This window comes from Gossypium hirsutum, chromosome D06 (genome assembly GCF_007990345.1).
Source record: "Gossypium hirsutum isolate 1008001.06 chromosome D06, Gossypium_hirsutum_v2.1, whole genome shotgun sequence".
Taxonomy (NCBI): domain Eukaryota; kingdom Viridiplantae; phylum Streptophyta; class Magnoliopsida; order Malvales; family Malvaceae; genus Gossypium; species Gossypium hirsutum.
Window position 1 is genome coordinate 6,198,309 of NC_053442.1, and position 15,455 is coordinate 6,213,763.

The window sequence follows — 15,455 nt, forward strand, 5'->3', positions numbered from 1 at the left end:
GATGTTAATTCTAAATAGTCGAACAAATAACTACAAAAATTTATTTAGCCCCAAAAGCTATTTGGATTTCTCATCTTCTTCGTTGTTTTCACCTAAATTTTCTCATCTCCTTACCATCATTCATCACCTTCTTTTTACACCTAACCTTTTTTTTCTTTATGTTTTACTAAAATCCATTATTTTTCCTTGGTTTTTTTTATAATTAGGGTAAATTACTTAGTTGGTCACCCAACTTTTAAGGCATTTTCATTTTGGTCACCCAAAATGAAATTCTTACAATTTCGTCGCTCAACTTTTAAGACGATTTCATTTTAGTCACCCAACTGTTAAATCTCTAATGGTGGTTAACTGCACACGCCACATCATGTTCACGCTTTTATTTTGGTCACCCAACTTCTAAGTCGCTTTCATTTTGGTCACTCACAAAAAACTCCTTTTCTAAAATATTGATTGGGGTAAAAAAATTAGGGACTAAAATGAAAAAAATAATGGAAACTAAAATAAAACATTGAAAATTTTCAAATTGTATTTGTTTACCACATTATAGAAAATTCTAATTTTTTTAATATTAAAATTTTAAATTTCAAAACATACAAATCAAGTAAATAAATTGTTAAAAAAGAATCATCCCTTGATAATATTAATTGATTTGTAATTGTAATATTGAAGTTATTAAATTAATCTCCTTCTAAATTTTAAAATTTTATTTTATGTTTCCATATTATTCTTAATAAAATCAACTCGATAACTCGTATTTAATAATTGTTGACGAATTTTAACTTTCTTTTGATTATATAATCTTCAATCTTTCATACTAAGATAAAATCAAAGAAAAATATTACAATTAATTAAATTAATTGCAAGTTCTTCATTTGGGTAAAGAAGTGATGAAAAAATTATGGATTTTGTTTGACATGGAATATAAAATCAATTGTAAGGATTTTTCTTTGCTTTTAGCTTAGTATGAAAGACTTGAGGTCATATAATCTAAAGAAATTTGGGTTTCATATAAAATTATTAAAGATGATTTATTTAAGATGATTTTAAATTGGAAACATAAAATAAAATTTTAAGATTTAAAAGGAGACTAAATTAATTAATTTAATTAATTTCAATATGATGAAAACAAATCGATTCGCACTATCAATGTATAAAATTTTTCAATAACTTATTTAATTGATTTTGATGTTTTGAAATTTAAAATTTCAATATTGAAAAAAAATATTGAAAAAAAAATATTTTGAGCTTCCGGCAAGGGGGTAAACAAGTACAACTTGGTAATTTTTAAAGCATTATTTTAGTTTCTACCGCTTTATCCTTAATGTTTTTACCCCTGTCCAAAAATATATTTTTTGGTGACTAAAATAAAAGTATGAACATGATATAGTGTATACAAGTTAACTGTCATTAGAAATTTAACGGTTCGGTGATTAAAATGAAAGCGTCCTAAAAGTTTATTATTTTTTACCGACATCATTTTTTGATTGGTTAGATTTGCTGTATAACGAAAAGAATGTGTTTAAAGACTAAATTAATAGAATTTACAAATGTAGAAGATTAAATTTGTTGAATTATTTAGAATTAAGACTAAAATGATAAAACTTATAAATATTGAAGACCAAAAGTGTAATTGTACCAATTTAATCATTGTCATTTTCCCTCTGTTATAAACAATTTAACAAAAGATGACCAAAACAAAATCAATCGTAAATGTTAGTGAAGAAATCAAGTTTCTGTAGTTCGATCACAATCAAAATCACGTTCATAGTTGGGTGATTAATTTCATTTTTATGGTCGGAGTTTAATGCTCGAAATAATGGTGGAACTCTTTGAGCTCGCTTTCAGGCTCTTTATCATATCTATCTGAACCTCTGCCAAAAAACCCAAATCAACTGACCAAATTCAACACAAACCGCCACCTTCTTATTCAACTGTAATGGTTCATTAACAAAAAGGAAGATCATAGAGAAAACCCACCAACCCCGGAACAGCAATCGATTTTCGTCTTGTTTACAGCCAAGAAAAGTTCGAAGGGCAGCTTGAAAGCAACACTCAAAGATACTGAATGTAAATGACCTTCCTAAAATTTTAGGAATGCAATTCTGATCCCGTCTCCGAAAATGATGAATCATCGGCTGTGGAATTCTGGGCTTCTAATAGCTTCATCTGGCGTTCTGCATGCTCCCTTTCGCAAGCACTGATTCCCATAATGATATCGAGCATTGTACCGGTTGTGCCAAAGAACACAAGGGGTGCTAAAGATTTCCGCTTTATCCCCACCGGAATTGCTAGCAAAGCCCCTGCTACTGAAAACACCCATGTACCCAATGCACTGCAGATATTCCACAACAGTTACATTCGTCACAATACATCTAATGTAATGGAAAACATATAACCAAAGGAAATAAATCTGGAGATCAAGCCACCTTGCTGAGAAGATTGAGATTCACTTCATGAAGGGAAATAGAAGATGAAACTCGATGTATTGGATTGTAGTATGTTCATTGTTCATCCGGACACATATTACAGGTTAAATACTATATACTGAAAAATCCAAAAGCAGAACCAAAATGGTTGGCGAGTGGATCAGTTTAAAAAGGGCTGCAACCAGAATTCAATATACATATTGCTATCTTTACACAGATGCATGCAATCATAAACCATCAGCAATGGTTCAATTCAATGAGTTGCGAATTACTCCAAAACACCATAAGCTGTCATAGTAAATTCAATATATATATTGCTTTCTTTACGCAGGTGCTTAATTGGGCTCTTCTAAAAGTTGCAGAACCTAAAGATAGTGTTGTTCATGTTTCCCATAGTTCAGCTAAGTGCATTTCATTACTTTCCAGAGAATTTCAAGGGTTATAAAAGGTTTCTTAATAACAGTTTTTGTGCCCTAATTTGAAATTTCATTGTACATTATGCTTTAGAAGAAAAGTTGTAATTTAGAATCTTATTTAGAAGCATATGAAGGCCTATGTTCAGTAAAGAAAGTTGGTTCATTATACTTCAGGTTTGAGGGTTTGATCTGATCACTAGACTTAAGAGTCCAGCACATGATCGATTAGAATTGGATTTTTGATGCTCAGGTTTCAGGATGATCATAAATGCCAGATTTGCAAAGGTAGATTGACACGAAAAGTATTGAATAGAGAAGCAAAGAACTATATTTCTGTAACTCTAGTGGTGGGCACAAGCAAGCATGGTGTTCTTGGGTAAGGAGCAGTTGAAAGACAATCATTTTTGGTTATTCAAAGGCATGAGCTCAAGTCAGACCACGCGCAAACTCTTTAGTTTGTCATGTTTTTGCCTGTTCTGGCACTCCTCATTTTGTGAACCTGTCAAGGCTCTCCGTAGAATAGAAAGACAAAACCCCCGACCGGGAATCAGCAGTTAGCATATTGCACATTCTTGCTCTTGAATCTTGCTAAAACCAGGGTTAGAGCCATTGATAGAGAGGTTCACATAAATCCCAATTTCTTGGCCAGTGCAACTCTAAACTAGTCAAATTCTTTATAGAAGATAATTCAAACCAAACTACAAGTAAATAACAAGAATCATTTTATACTATAGAAGCACAAATTGATACCCTAAACCTAACAAGGTTGAATAGATTAACAAGAAGAATGTAAAATTTAGAGGAACAATCAAAGGAGAGAACTAACTTGGAAACTGAGCATTCTTCAAGCTGCTTAACTTCTTGCCCACCCATTTCCTTCTCTCCTAACTATTTGATTTTGACACACGTAAACGCCCCCAAAAAATGAACTTTATATCACCTAAAACGAAAGCCCTAAAACCTGAGAAACCAGCAAATCCCGATTACGTAAAAGAAAATTACTTAACAACAATATTAACCCATCAAAGTATGAATGATTTGAAGCCAACCTGAAATTTGAGAAAGGGCTGATAACAGGACTGCTTCGTTTTCTCTTGTTGCCAACAAACAAAGAGAAAGACGGGTTCTTTTCTCTTTTTTTTTCCAGGTATTTTTGAGGTGATATTTTAACGGGCCTCTAATGGGCCAAAAGTTCATTTCTTTATCATCAATGCCCATTGCCCGATACAGTAGGTTATTCCAAGGACAAGCCTGCTTGCTCGTTTAAAGGTGTTCTCTTTTTTTTTTTTGGGTTTCGATCTTTCTCTGGGCGTACCAAATAAGAAACTTTTTAACCTCGTGATGATATGAATGTTTGATTTTAGTCATCAATGATCACCGGCTATATATATATATGAAAATCATGCATCACGAGGAAAATAAAAAAAATGAACGGGGACAAAGAAAATTTATTCACGTTTGTTTAGATTTTTTTTTTGGATGTGGTACAAAGAGCAAATCATGATCAAGCCTGGAGCAAATGTACATTCAAGATAATATAGAACAAGAGAAACAGAAAGTAATTTAGAGAATAAGGTTTTTATTCATGTCCACTTGTCAAACAATACCAACCTATATATACATAGAGGAATAATAAACTATTTAACAATAATATATTTGAACTTTAAATGATGGATAATAAAGCTGATAATATTACTAAAGAAAAGGAAGAATCCCAACAACAAGATCAAGACGGTTGAAGAATCTTATCATGCCCCCATAAGATGGACAACGTTGAAGCGAGGCCAATCTTGTTGACGACATTAATGAACTATCGGCAAGGTAACGGTTTTGTGAGAGCATCAGCAAGCTGGTCGGTAGTGGAAATATGAGACACACGAAAACAACCACTTTGTACTTGTTCACGAATGAAGTGGTAGTCTAACGCAACATGCTTCATGCGCGAATGAAATATTGGATTAGCACAGAGATGAGTGGCTCTAACATTGTCGCAACATATCATTGGCTGTTGTGGTATGATGACACCAAGTTCAGATAGAAGGGAGCACAGCCAGCGTAACTCAACAGCTGTATCAGCCACGAAACAATACTCAGCTTCGATAGAAGACTGAGCAATCATTTTCTGTTTCTTCAAGCTCCAAGACACGGGATTGCGACCAAGATAGATAATATAAGCACTTGTAGAGGTAAAGCCATCTTTGTCACCAGCCCAATCAGCATCAGAGAATGCATGAAGGGCAAGAGGCGAATGATAATGGATGGAGAGGCCACGACCCAAGGTACCACAGAGATAGCGTAATAGTCATTTGATGATAGTCCAATGGTCAGTCGTGAGTTGATGCATGAACTGCGACAACTTGTTAACAGCATAGGAGATATCGGGTCGTGTTAACGAGAGATACTGAAGACTGCCAACAGTGGTGCGATAGGCAGCTACATCTGCTAACGGGGAACCAAAATGTAATGTAAGAGACACTGAAGAGGACATAGGTGTTGAAACCGATTTAGCTTCAGTCATCTGAGCTCTGTAAAGAAGGTCAGCAATGTATTTGCGCTGACTAAGAAATAAACTATTAGCATGGGGAATGACCTCAACACCAAGAAAATAATGCAAGTGACCAAGATCTTTCAATGAGAATCGAGCGGATAGGTGCTGAAAAAACTAAGGTATAGCTGAAGTGGTATTGCCGGTAACAATGATATCATTAACATAGACAAGAAGATAAATTACAGTACTGTGGCCACGAAAGACAAACAGCAAGGCATCGGCAATGGAGTTGATAAATCCAAAAGATAGCAAGAATGATCGTAATCCATGATACCAAGCACACGGAGCCTGTTTAAGCCCATAGATAGATTTTCGAAGCCGGCACACATGATTAGGATTATCACGGTTGATGAACCCCAGAGGCTAAGTCATAAACACATACTCTGAAAGGGTGCCTTGGAGGAATGCATTATTGACATCAAGTTGATAAATGGCCCAACCATGACTAACAGCAAGGCTAAGTACCAGGCGCACCGTGGTTGGTTTAACAACAGGACTAAAAGTTTCAGTAAAATCGACGCCCAGGCATTGATGGAAGCCTTTTGCGACTAGACGGGCTTTGTACCTGTCAAGTGAGCCACCAGAATAATATTTAGTGCGGAATATCCATTTACAGCCTACTAAATTTTGAGTGGGGTTCGATGGAACAAGCTCCCATATTTCATTGCGAAGAAAAGCATCAAATTCATCAGACATGGCACGCTTCCACTGAGGGTTTTTTAAGGCTTGAGTAACTGTGGTTGGTTCACGGGTAAGGTGGTGGATTTTTGCATGAAGGTTGAGTTTTTGAATAGGTTTGCGTATATTATTTTTGGAACGAGTAACAATACCGGGAGAGGGTAAATGTGGCTGTATGGTGGTGGTGGTGGTTGGTAATTCAGGTTGAGTGGAGGTTGGGAGGGTTGGTAATTCAGGTTGAGTAGGTATAGTGGTTGGTGAGACGGTTTGGTCTAGAGTAGTCGGAGAAGATAGTTGAAGGTTTGGATCGGATGAAGTGGTGGAAGGAGATGGAGCATTAGAGGCAGATGTAGTGGTAGGTGTTGAGGCGGATGAAGTAATGATTGGTATAGACAAGGAACACCATTCAAAAATAGTAACGGGAGTAGCTCTCTCGAGAGTAAGAGCAGTTTGTGTAAAAGGGAAGACGATTTCAATAAAATGAACATGACGAGAAGTATACAGACGATAGGAAGACGTGTCAAGGCAGAGATAGGCACTCTGAGAAGACAAGTAACCAACAAAGAGACAAAAGGTCGATCTGGGTTCAAGTTTGTGAAAGGCATAGGGACGTAGCCAGGGATAACAAAGGCAACCAAAGCTTCAAAGTTTGCTATAGTTAGGAAGAGTACCGAAAAGTTTGAAGTATGGGGAGTCATTGTGAATGGTGGGTGTAGGCATACGGCTTATAAGATAAACGGCTATGGAAACGATATATGACCAATAGGATAGAGGCATTGAGGTATGGGAAAGAAGGGAAAGACCAGTTTCTACTATATGTCAATGTCGATGTTCAGCAAAGCCATTATGCTCAAGGGTGTGAGGAGGAGATGTAAGATGAGAAATTCCATTGATGTTGAAAAATAGCAATAAGGCTTGGTATTCACTGCCATTGTCTGAATAAATTGTTTTAATTTCAGTGTTGAAAAACTTTTCGACAACGGCTTTGAAAATTGATGAAAGTATCACGAGCCTCAGACTTGCGCCCTAAAGGATACAGCCATATGTATTTGGTGAAGTGATCAACAAAGATTATATAATATTTAAATTTATCGACAAATTGTATTGGAGAGGTCCATACATCAGTAAAAACTATTTCAAGAGGGGATGGAGATGATAAGGTGGAAGCAGAGAAAGAAAGTTTGTGACTTTTATTAGAGTGACAGGCATTACAATATGTATCTGACAGAGAAGATATCTTAACATCTAAATAAAAATAGGAAATCATATACTTGAATGTCGAGAGAGATGGGTGACCAAGTTGGTGATGCCAGACAGGAGGTGTTGTCTTTATTGTAGAGAAAATAAGTAATAGGTTGGAGTTTAAGGGCCACTCATAGACACCATGTTTAGGTTGACCTTGGAAAAGAATTACCCTGGTCTGTAGATCCTTAACAAGAAAAGAATAAGGTAAGAATTCAATAGAAACATTGTTCGATTTATAAAATTAAGACAGATAAATTAAATTGTGTTTCATATTAGGAGCACAGAGGACATTAGATAGAGTAAATGAGTGAAAAAGAGTGGGAAGAGTGGTAGAACCAGAGTGAGTAATAGCAGCGCCAGAGCCATCACCAATCATTACTTCATCCGAGCTAGTGTAGAGATTGTGAACAGACAAATTTTAGAAATCGGTTGTGATGTGGTGTGTAGCACCACTGTCTAATAGCCAGGGATCAGAGGATGAGGAATTGGAGGTAGCTACATGAGCTTGAGGTTGCTATGGTGGAGGCGTACGAGATGTAGATGAATTGAACTGACGTGAAGGTGCGGCTGCATTCAGGAACTGTTGGCGAAAGAGAGAACACTGAGTGACAACATGCCCCTGAGTTTGACACCACTGACATTTGCCCAAAAAAGGATGCATAGGCCTATTGTACTGTTGAGATGTAGATGGCGTAGGAGAACGATGAAACCGCTGATTGGAGCGTTGAGTGTGAGTTGAGTAGGCGGTGAATGATACACTTGAGGAGGAGTTGTGTAAGGCGAGCTCTCTGTTGATCAGTTTCTCATGTAACCCATTACAGGTGATGGCAGTATCGCGACTATTGATAGCATCGATAACTGGTTAGAAGGTGTCATTAAGCCCTTCTAGGACTTTTTCAATAAGATCCTCTACATCTAACGGTTTACCAAGAGTAACAAGCTCATCGGATTTGATTTTAATAGCTTGCATATAGTCGGTGATAGTTTGAGAGCCTTTGGAAATGTTTTTGAGATTATCTTTGATTTGTTTGATATGACCAAGAGATGGACGAGCATAAGTGTTGGCGAGGACCGTCCAAGTTTCAGTTGAGGTTGTGCACCGTAAGATTAGAGGTACAAGGTTTTGGGAAATGGTGCCAACTAATGCACCAAACAAGAGTTTGTCTTGTGAAAGCCATGTCTGATATGCCAGATTGATGGAGGTTGTGTTGTTGGTAGTGATAGTTTTTGGTGGACAAGGATGTGTGCCATCAATGAATTTGACAATACTGACCTATATATACATAAGGAAATAACAAACTATTTAACAATAATATATTTGAACTTTAAATGATGGATAATAAAGTTGATAATATTACTAAACAAAAGAAAGAATCCCAACAACAAGATCAAGGCGGTTGAAAAATCTTATCAGATAACATATGTAAAACATACATAAAATAAAGTCTGATACAAACCGTACAAACAGAACAAGTCAAGATCCAAAGGTCAACAAACCAAATCTTGTGGAAAGCATACTCCACATGAAACAAGCCGTCATTGTCTATTCAAAGAAAGTAAAGGCAGAAACCCTCACTGGTATACGTTGGTGTTCAACCATCAGGGCGGTGAAGTAGCTGTCATGATTCGTAGAGCCTCATTATGCCCTACCTTCCATTATAATGGACTCGCTTCTGCTAGCCTATTCCACTAAACGTGGGCAAATCTAGAAAACCACCACCGAAGGGTGGAGCAAAAAACGAGTACGACTTGAGAGACCCCCATGCAGAAGGAGACACCAGAAAGGCCAAAAGCCATTATTACCACAAAAACACTAGAAAAACTTGAGGAAAATGGAAAAAGAAATGTGGGCTTAGAGAAGAGAGGCTGAAATGTGAGGGAAGGAGAAGATGAGGGTAATAGTTTTAGGCAAGGTTAACGACGGTCAACCAAACAGGGACCACGCTGGAAGCAACCAAGGAAAGCGAAAAGGTCACATTTGTTTAGATTGAGTGGGGAAGAATTTAATGTTTTTTAAAACTAAGGTTTTAATTTCAAATATTGTGAATAAAGAAATAATGTTGAGCAACAAAGCTAGATTCAATTTTAAATTTAATCAAAATTTAATGTTCATATCAAACATAAGGTAAATAATATTATATGGGAAAATTTTACTTACACCAGTGTAAAATTACATTCATTTGTATTATTTTTATGATTATTATTTTAACAGTGTAACCGTCATATTTCATATTCAATTCATATAAATCATCCATATCAAAGTTGACACAAAATAAAAAGTTTTAATTATTTATTTTAGAAGTGAGCAAAATTCGATTCGACTCAAAAAATTCAAAAAAAATTGAATATCGAATTATTTGAGTTAATCAAATCAACTCAATTTTTTTTTAATTTCGAATTTAAATCGAGTTAAATTTTCGAATTCAAATAACTTAAATAAATCAAATACAAACTATATAATTTTAAATTTTAAATTTATATTCCCCACTCCCAAATCCTTTTGCAATGCTCATTTCCCTCAAATCCCAAACCCACCCTATTCCCCCCCCCCAACCCAAAGGCAGTCTGCCATTTTCCCAATTTCCCAAAGCTTGGCCACCTACACCATCCCAATTTCTCCAAAAGTCAAGATTTCATTGTCCATTTTTTCTCCAATTCAAACTTGAAATTCCCAATTCTCAAATACTAACTTTTTTTCTTAAAAAAACCTAAATTAAACTCCAAATCAATTCTTCTCTTCTTCTTTAAAAAACCCCTAAATTAAACCATTCATTCTTTTTCTTCTTCTTCATTAGTTCATTCAAACCCCCCAAATCAAAATCCCTATAATGACGAATCCAGGAAGAAAATTTTAAAGAAAAATATATTTTTTTAAACTTAAATTAAAATAAACAACACCAATATCTTTTCTTAAATTTAACTCGAACAAATATATTCGATTTGATTCAAATTCTATCTCACTAGACTCAATTCGTAAAAATTTCATTTCGAGTTAGAACGATAAAATAGGATGTGAAAACTCGATTAACTCAAAAATTTTCCAATTGATTCAATTCGATCAAATACTCACCCCTAATTTATTTCATATAAAAAGAAACTTCCATCTATAATAAATGTCTTTTATACAATATAAGTTCAAACTCATACACGCACACATTTTACTACCACACAGGTAAACCTACAGATTAAACCCTAGTCTCAGACATGAATAAACTCAATTCAGTCAATGAGTCTACTGCTCAAAATATTAAACTAATTCAAAAATTTATATATGTAACAAGTACAATTATATCAATATATTCAATGATTCAATTATAAAAATATTAATCATATTGTAATTATATAGTAATGTAAATGTATCCCCTATATAAATTATATAACTTAAATGTTAAACGAGTGCCACACCTACACAAATTAATGTAAATAAACCTAAAAAATTATAGGGTGGTCCAATATACTTTACCACGCACATAAAAAAAAGGTTTCAAGTAATTAATTAATTGAAAATTTATTCTTTTAATGGCTTTTATAAATTATAATGCTTTGACAGCTTAGCTTATATCTCTTCTACAAACCAGCTCATCTGGCAAAAGAAAAAGGAAAATAAAATAAAATAAATCTAACATCTGGTTTTTATAGGAAATTTTTTACAGTCAATTAATCTTATTATAAGTTCTGATTATATTTTTTTGGTACAATGTTTAGACTTACCTATAGTCCTTCTCAACACATAAATAAGAGGATAATACGTTTCAATGCACTTAAATCTACGTCCTCTTATATTGATAATAATACCCATATCAATCAAGTTAAAACTCGATCGACATATGGATAAAAAATTAAAAGAATTTGTTTCTCACCGACCACCTCACCATTCATCAACAAACCCTCACTTTATTTACACCCAAATTTCTCTCTCTTTTTTTTTTGACTGGAAAAGTCAATAAAGAAGCTTGGATTAGGTGACTAAACCAGTTCACAGCTTCAATAATTACTACCTTATATACTCTCTATGTTTCATGCATAAATTGTTTCTTTTTCTTTATTGTGCTTTTTATAAGATATGTGAAAATAGTTTTTTAGGGTAGGAAGGTATTTTGGTACACAAAATAGAAAAAGAAATTAATTTAATCTTGAAATTATAAATTAATATATCATAAAATTGCTGTTAGAGTTGTGTGACCCAAATTCTAAAAGATTACTTGCAAGTCAAGTTAAACAAAATATATTTTCTTTCTAGAAGATTTAGTATTTATTAGTGTAATATATTTAGCATTTATTAGCATAGTTTATTTGACTTACTAATTAAGAAATAAATAGGTTCTTTTACAACTTTAAAAAACACACCCATTAGAGATTAGAACTCATAACACATTTAGAGAATTTTGTGTTTACATTTTGAGAGTTCTTTGTTTTCAAATTTTTCGGGGTTTAGTGTTTTATCTCCATCTTTTGTACTTTTTGTTCTTTTGCCATTATAGTAAAATTATATTTGCCCGTAGTTTTTTTTTATCCTTTTTGGAAGGGTTTTTCCACGTTAAATTTGTGTGTTCAATTTCTCAATTTATTCTGCTATTTTTTTTACTTGTTGCTTAATCGAGTCGATCCTAACAAGTGGTATCAGAGCTAGTTCAATTTTTATAGATCAGTCAGTTCAGAGATGACAGCAGCAAGGTTTGAAATTGAGAAGTTCGATGGTGAGACAAATTTCAATATGTGGCAAGTTCGTATGATGACAATTCTAGTTCAAACTAGCTTGAAAAATGTTGTTATCGGAAAAAAGCCTGAGAATCTAAATCAAACAAAATGAGAAGAGCTTGATGAAAAGGCTCTGTCTGCAATCTAGTTGTACCTCGCGAATACGGTATTGCAGGAGATATTAATGGAGAAGACCTCATCTGCCTTGTGGAAAAGGTTAGAAACTCTTTATGTGACTAAGTCTCTGGCTAACCGTTTAGTGTTGAAACAATGTCTATTTACGTTTTGCATGAACAAATGTGAGCTTCTTAGAGATTACATTAGTCAATTCATTATTCTTTTAAATAATTTAAAAAATGTTGAGGTTTATATTGACGATAAAGATCAATTATGCTATTATTATACTCTTTACCCCCTTCATATAAGTCTTTCAAGGAGACCCTGATTTATGGCAGAGACAAAATCTTGTTCGAATATGTGAAGGGTAATTTGTTGAGTAGAGACAAACTCGACAATGAGTTTGGTTTGGATAGTAAGGCAGATAGGCAAGCTTCCGTTTTGGTAGCATCAAAGAAACGAGACAAAATGTGTCACTATTGTAAAAAGTTAGGTCACATCAAAGCAGATTGTTATAAACTATGAAATAAAAGAGCTGCTGAGAGTAATAAGAAAGATGTAGCTGGTGCTAATTTGGCCGATGAAAGAGGTGATGATTTCTTGTTAGTGTCAACGAGCGATAACTCCAAGCTCACGTGCGAGTGTATCCTAGATTCGGGATGTTATTTCTACATGTGTCCCAATAGAGAATGGTTCTCCACATACAGTTCGATTGAAGGTGGAGCTGTGCGCATGGGAAACGATTCATCTAGTAAGGTAATTGGTATTGGTACTGTTAAAATTAGGATACACGATGGGACGATTAGGACACTCTTAGATGTCAGGTATGTACCTGATTTACGAAAGAATCTCATCTCCTTGAGTATTTTAGACTTGAAAGGATGCAGAATCAATATCAAGTCGAGCGACATTAAAGTATCTTGTGAAGCTCTTGTTTTGTTAAAAGGTAAAAGAATCGGCCGTCTTTATATTTTGGAAGGTTCTACAGTGACTAGTGAAATCGGACGTCCCTCATCCGTTACGAAGTCGAAGTCAACTCATTTGGAGTGAAGCCAACTTAGTCATACGAGGGAAAAATGTATGACCGTTTCGTTGAAGAAAGGTTCTCTTTTGTATGCAGGTTTTGAAAAGTTAGGGCACTATGTTCGTGAAAATCATACCCGGGTTAGTTTTGATTTGGCAATGCACAAGTCAAAGGCTAGAAGTCTTCCAGCTTCTAAGCACAGATTCAACTCAGTTAATTCCTTACATAATTCAAGATAGGCCCGTGGCGGGCTTTGGCAAAGATGACGTTGTAAGAATTCGTGTCAATGTGGAGATTGTTAGAGTTGTGTGACCCAAATTCTAAGAGATTGCTTACAAGTCAAGTTAAACAAAATATATTTTCTTTCTAGAAGATTTAATATTTATTAGTATAATATATTTAGCATTTATTAGTATAATTTATTTGACTTACTAATTTAGCCTGTAAATAGGTTCTTTTACAACCTTAAAAAACACACCAATTAGAGATTAGAACTCATAACCCATTTAGAGAATTTTGTGTTTACGTTTTTAGAATTCTTTGTTTTTGGGTTTTTCGGGGTTTAGTTTTTTATCTCCATCTTTTGAACTATTCGTTCTTTTGCCATTATAGTAAAATTATATTTGCCCGTAGTTTTTTATCCTTTTTGGAGAGATTTTTTCACGTTAAATTTGTGTTTTCAATTTTTCAATTTATTCCGCTATTTTTTTACTTGTTGCTTAATCGGGTCGATCCTAACAATTGTGTTTTGGTCTTTTAAGAATGAAAAAAATTGTTTAATCCCTTTAAAAATAATATATAATAAAAATTATATTTTTATATCTCAAAATTTTATAATTCAATTTCAATTTTTATAAAAAAAAATTAAATTCGGTGCTGATTTTTTCTTTTAAAAAACGAGCTTTAGAAGGAAGATAATAACAAATAAAGGAAAGGGAGGTAGTGGGTGCTAACCCTAAACATCTCACATCAGTTAAATGGGACTTTCTTAGGATTCAAACCAACTCTTTGCTTTCCTTTTTTAGATGTGTTGTGTGTCATTTAAATCCCCAACCAAATTGCCAAAAACAAAATATGGGTATGCAAATAAAACAAATAAAAAGTCAATTTAAGGTGCCTCTTTGTGTTTGTGCCTACTTTTTCCAAATAATTATGGTTTGGATTTAAGCTCTTTTGCTTTTGCTTTTTGAAAATGAGATTTAGGGTTAGTTTAGTAATATTTTTAAGAAGTACTTTTGATATAAACGTATTTTTAAACAAGACTTTTAAAGAGAAAAAGCGTTTTTCAAACATCAAAAATTGGTCAAATGCAGAAGCAAAAAATTTGAGCTCTTCTCAAAAGCGTTTTTTGTCCCAAAAATACTTCTTAGAAACATTGTTAAACTAGCCCTTAATTATTACTTTTTATGAGTTTTTTTAAAAATTTTTTTTTTGTTATATTGTGCCAATCAACATAGTACAATTATTAACTCTTGATGTTAAATATTAAGATTTAAATCGATTTAAAAATCAGAGAGTTTCTCGAAACACAAGTTTCAACACTCCTTAATTTTTACTTTTATTTTGTGAAAATCCTAGAGCATTTGAGGCCATCTCTAAGCCTAATATGTCTCCAAAGGTGACTATAACAAATTCATAGGGATCAATTTTTTAATTTATTACTTACTAGTTTTCTTTAAAACAATCATGACTTCTTTTCGTGTAAAACTTTTAATTATAGGCGAGTTAAAGTAAAGTACTGTTTGATAAACCGTCGAAAAAATTATATTGATTGAAAATTAATATTTTAAATGATTTAGTATTTTACATAATCCAAAATAAAAACAATTTAATAGAATTTTTTTTCTATAAAAAAGTAGGAAAACATCTAATCAAAATAATCTAATTATATTTTGTAATCAATTTTAAATAAAACATCACAGATTTAACAAACAACACCTAAATTTTCAGTACATAATTTTCAATTTAACAAACAACACCTAAATTTCTGAATTGTAAACCTTCCAAAAATATAATCTTAAATGTATTGGACTAATTTTTTTTGGTAGAAAATAAACAATTTATGCGATTACAACCACCAGTTTCATTACAATACGAAAGCTTTATTACGATCCTCTAACAAAATGTCCTTCACTGCATCTGGAGGAATAACAAATAATTGTAAACTAGCAAGATGAGTGGCTATTTTGGCCAAGCAATCCTCAGCCTTATTCTGAAATCTCGGCACATGTCATAATCGGATTTCCCATTCTTGGTGCATCATTTCATGAATTAACCATAATTCTACTATTTTACTACTAGCA

At 33.7% G+C, this 15,455-nt stretch overlaps 1 protein-coding gene across 1 annotated transcript; it reads right to left on the reverse strand.

The window, feature by feature from the left end:
• Nucleotides 1-1,901: 1,901 nt before the first annotated feature.
• On the reverse strand, nucleotides 1,902-4,036 carry LOC107901400 (uncharacterized). The gene is made up of 3 exons (XM_016827391.2): nucleotides 3,892-4,036; nucleotides 3,669-3,803; nucleotides 1,902-2,332 (listed from the first exon to the last, which is right to left on the reverse strand). The coding sequence occupies exons 2-3, from the start codon at nucleotides 3,713-3,715 to the stop codon at nucleotides 2,089-2,091; spliced, it is 291 nt and encodes a 96-aa protein (XP_016682880.1). The 5' UTR covers nucleotides 3,716-3,803; nucleotides 3,892-4,036; the 3' UTR covers nucleotides 1,902-2,088.
• Between the last annotated feature and the right edge of the window lie 11,419 nt (nucleotides 4,037-15,455).

Coding starts and splice junctions, on each gene's coding strand:
- LOC107901400 (XM_016827391.2), bottom strand. CDS start 3,715: ATGGGTGGGCAAGAAGTTAAGCAGCTTGAAGAATGCTCAGTTTCCAA. Junction 2,333..3,668: donor GAAGAATGCTCAGTTTCCAA/GTTAGTTCTCTC, acceptor GAATATCTGCAG/TGCATTGGGTACATGGGTGT.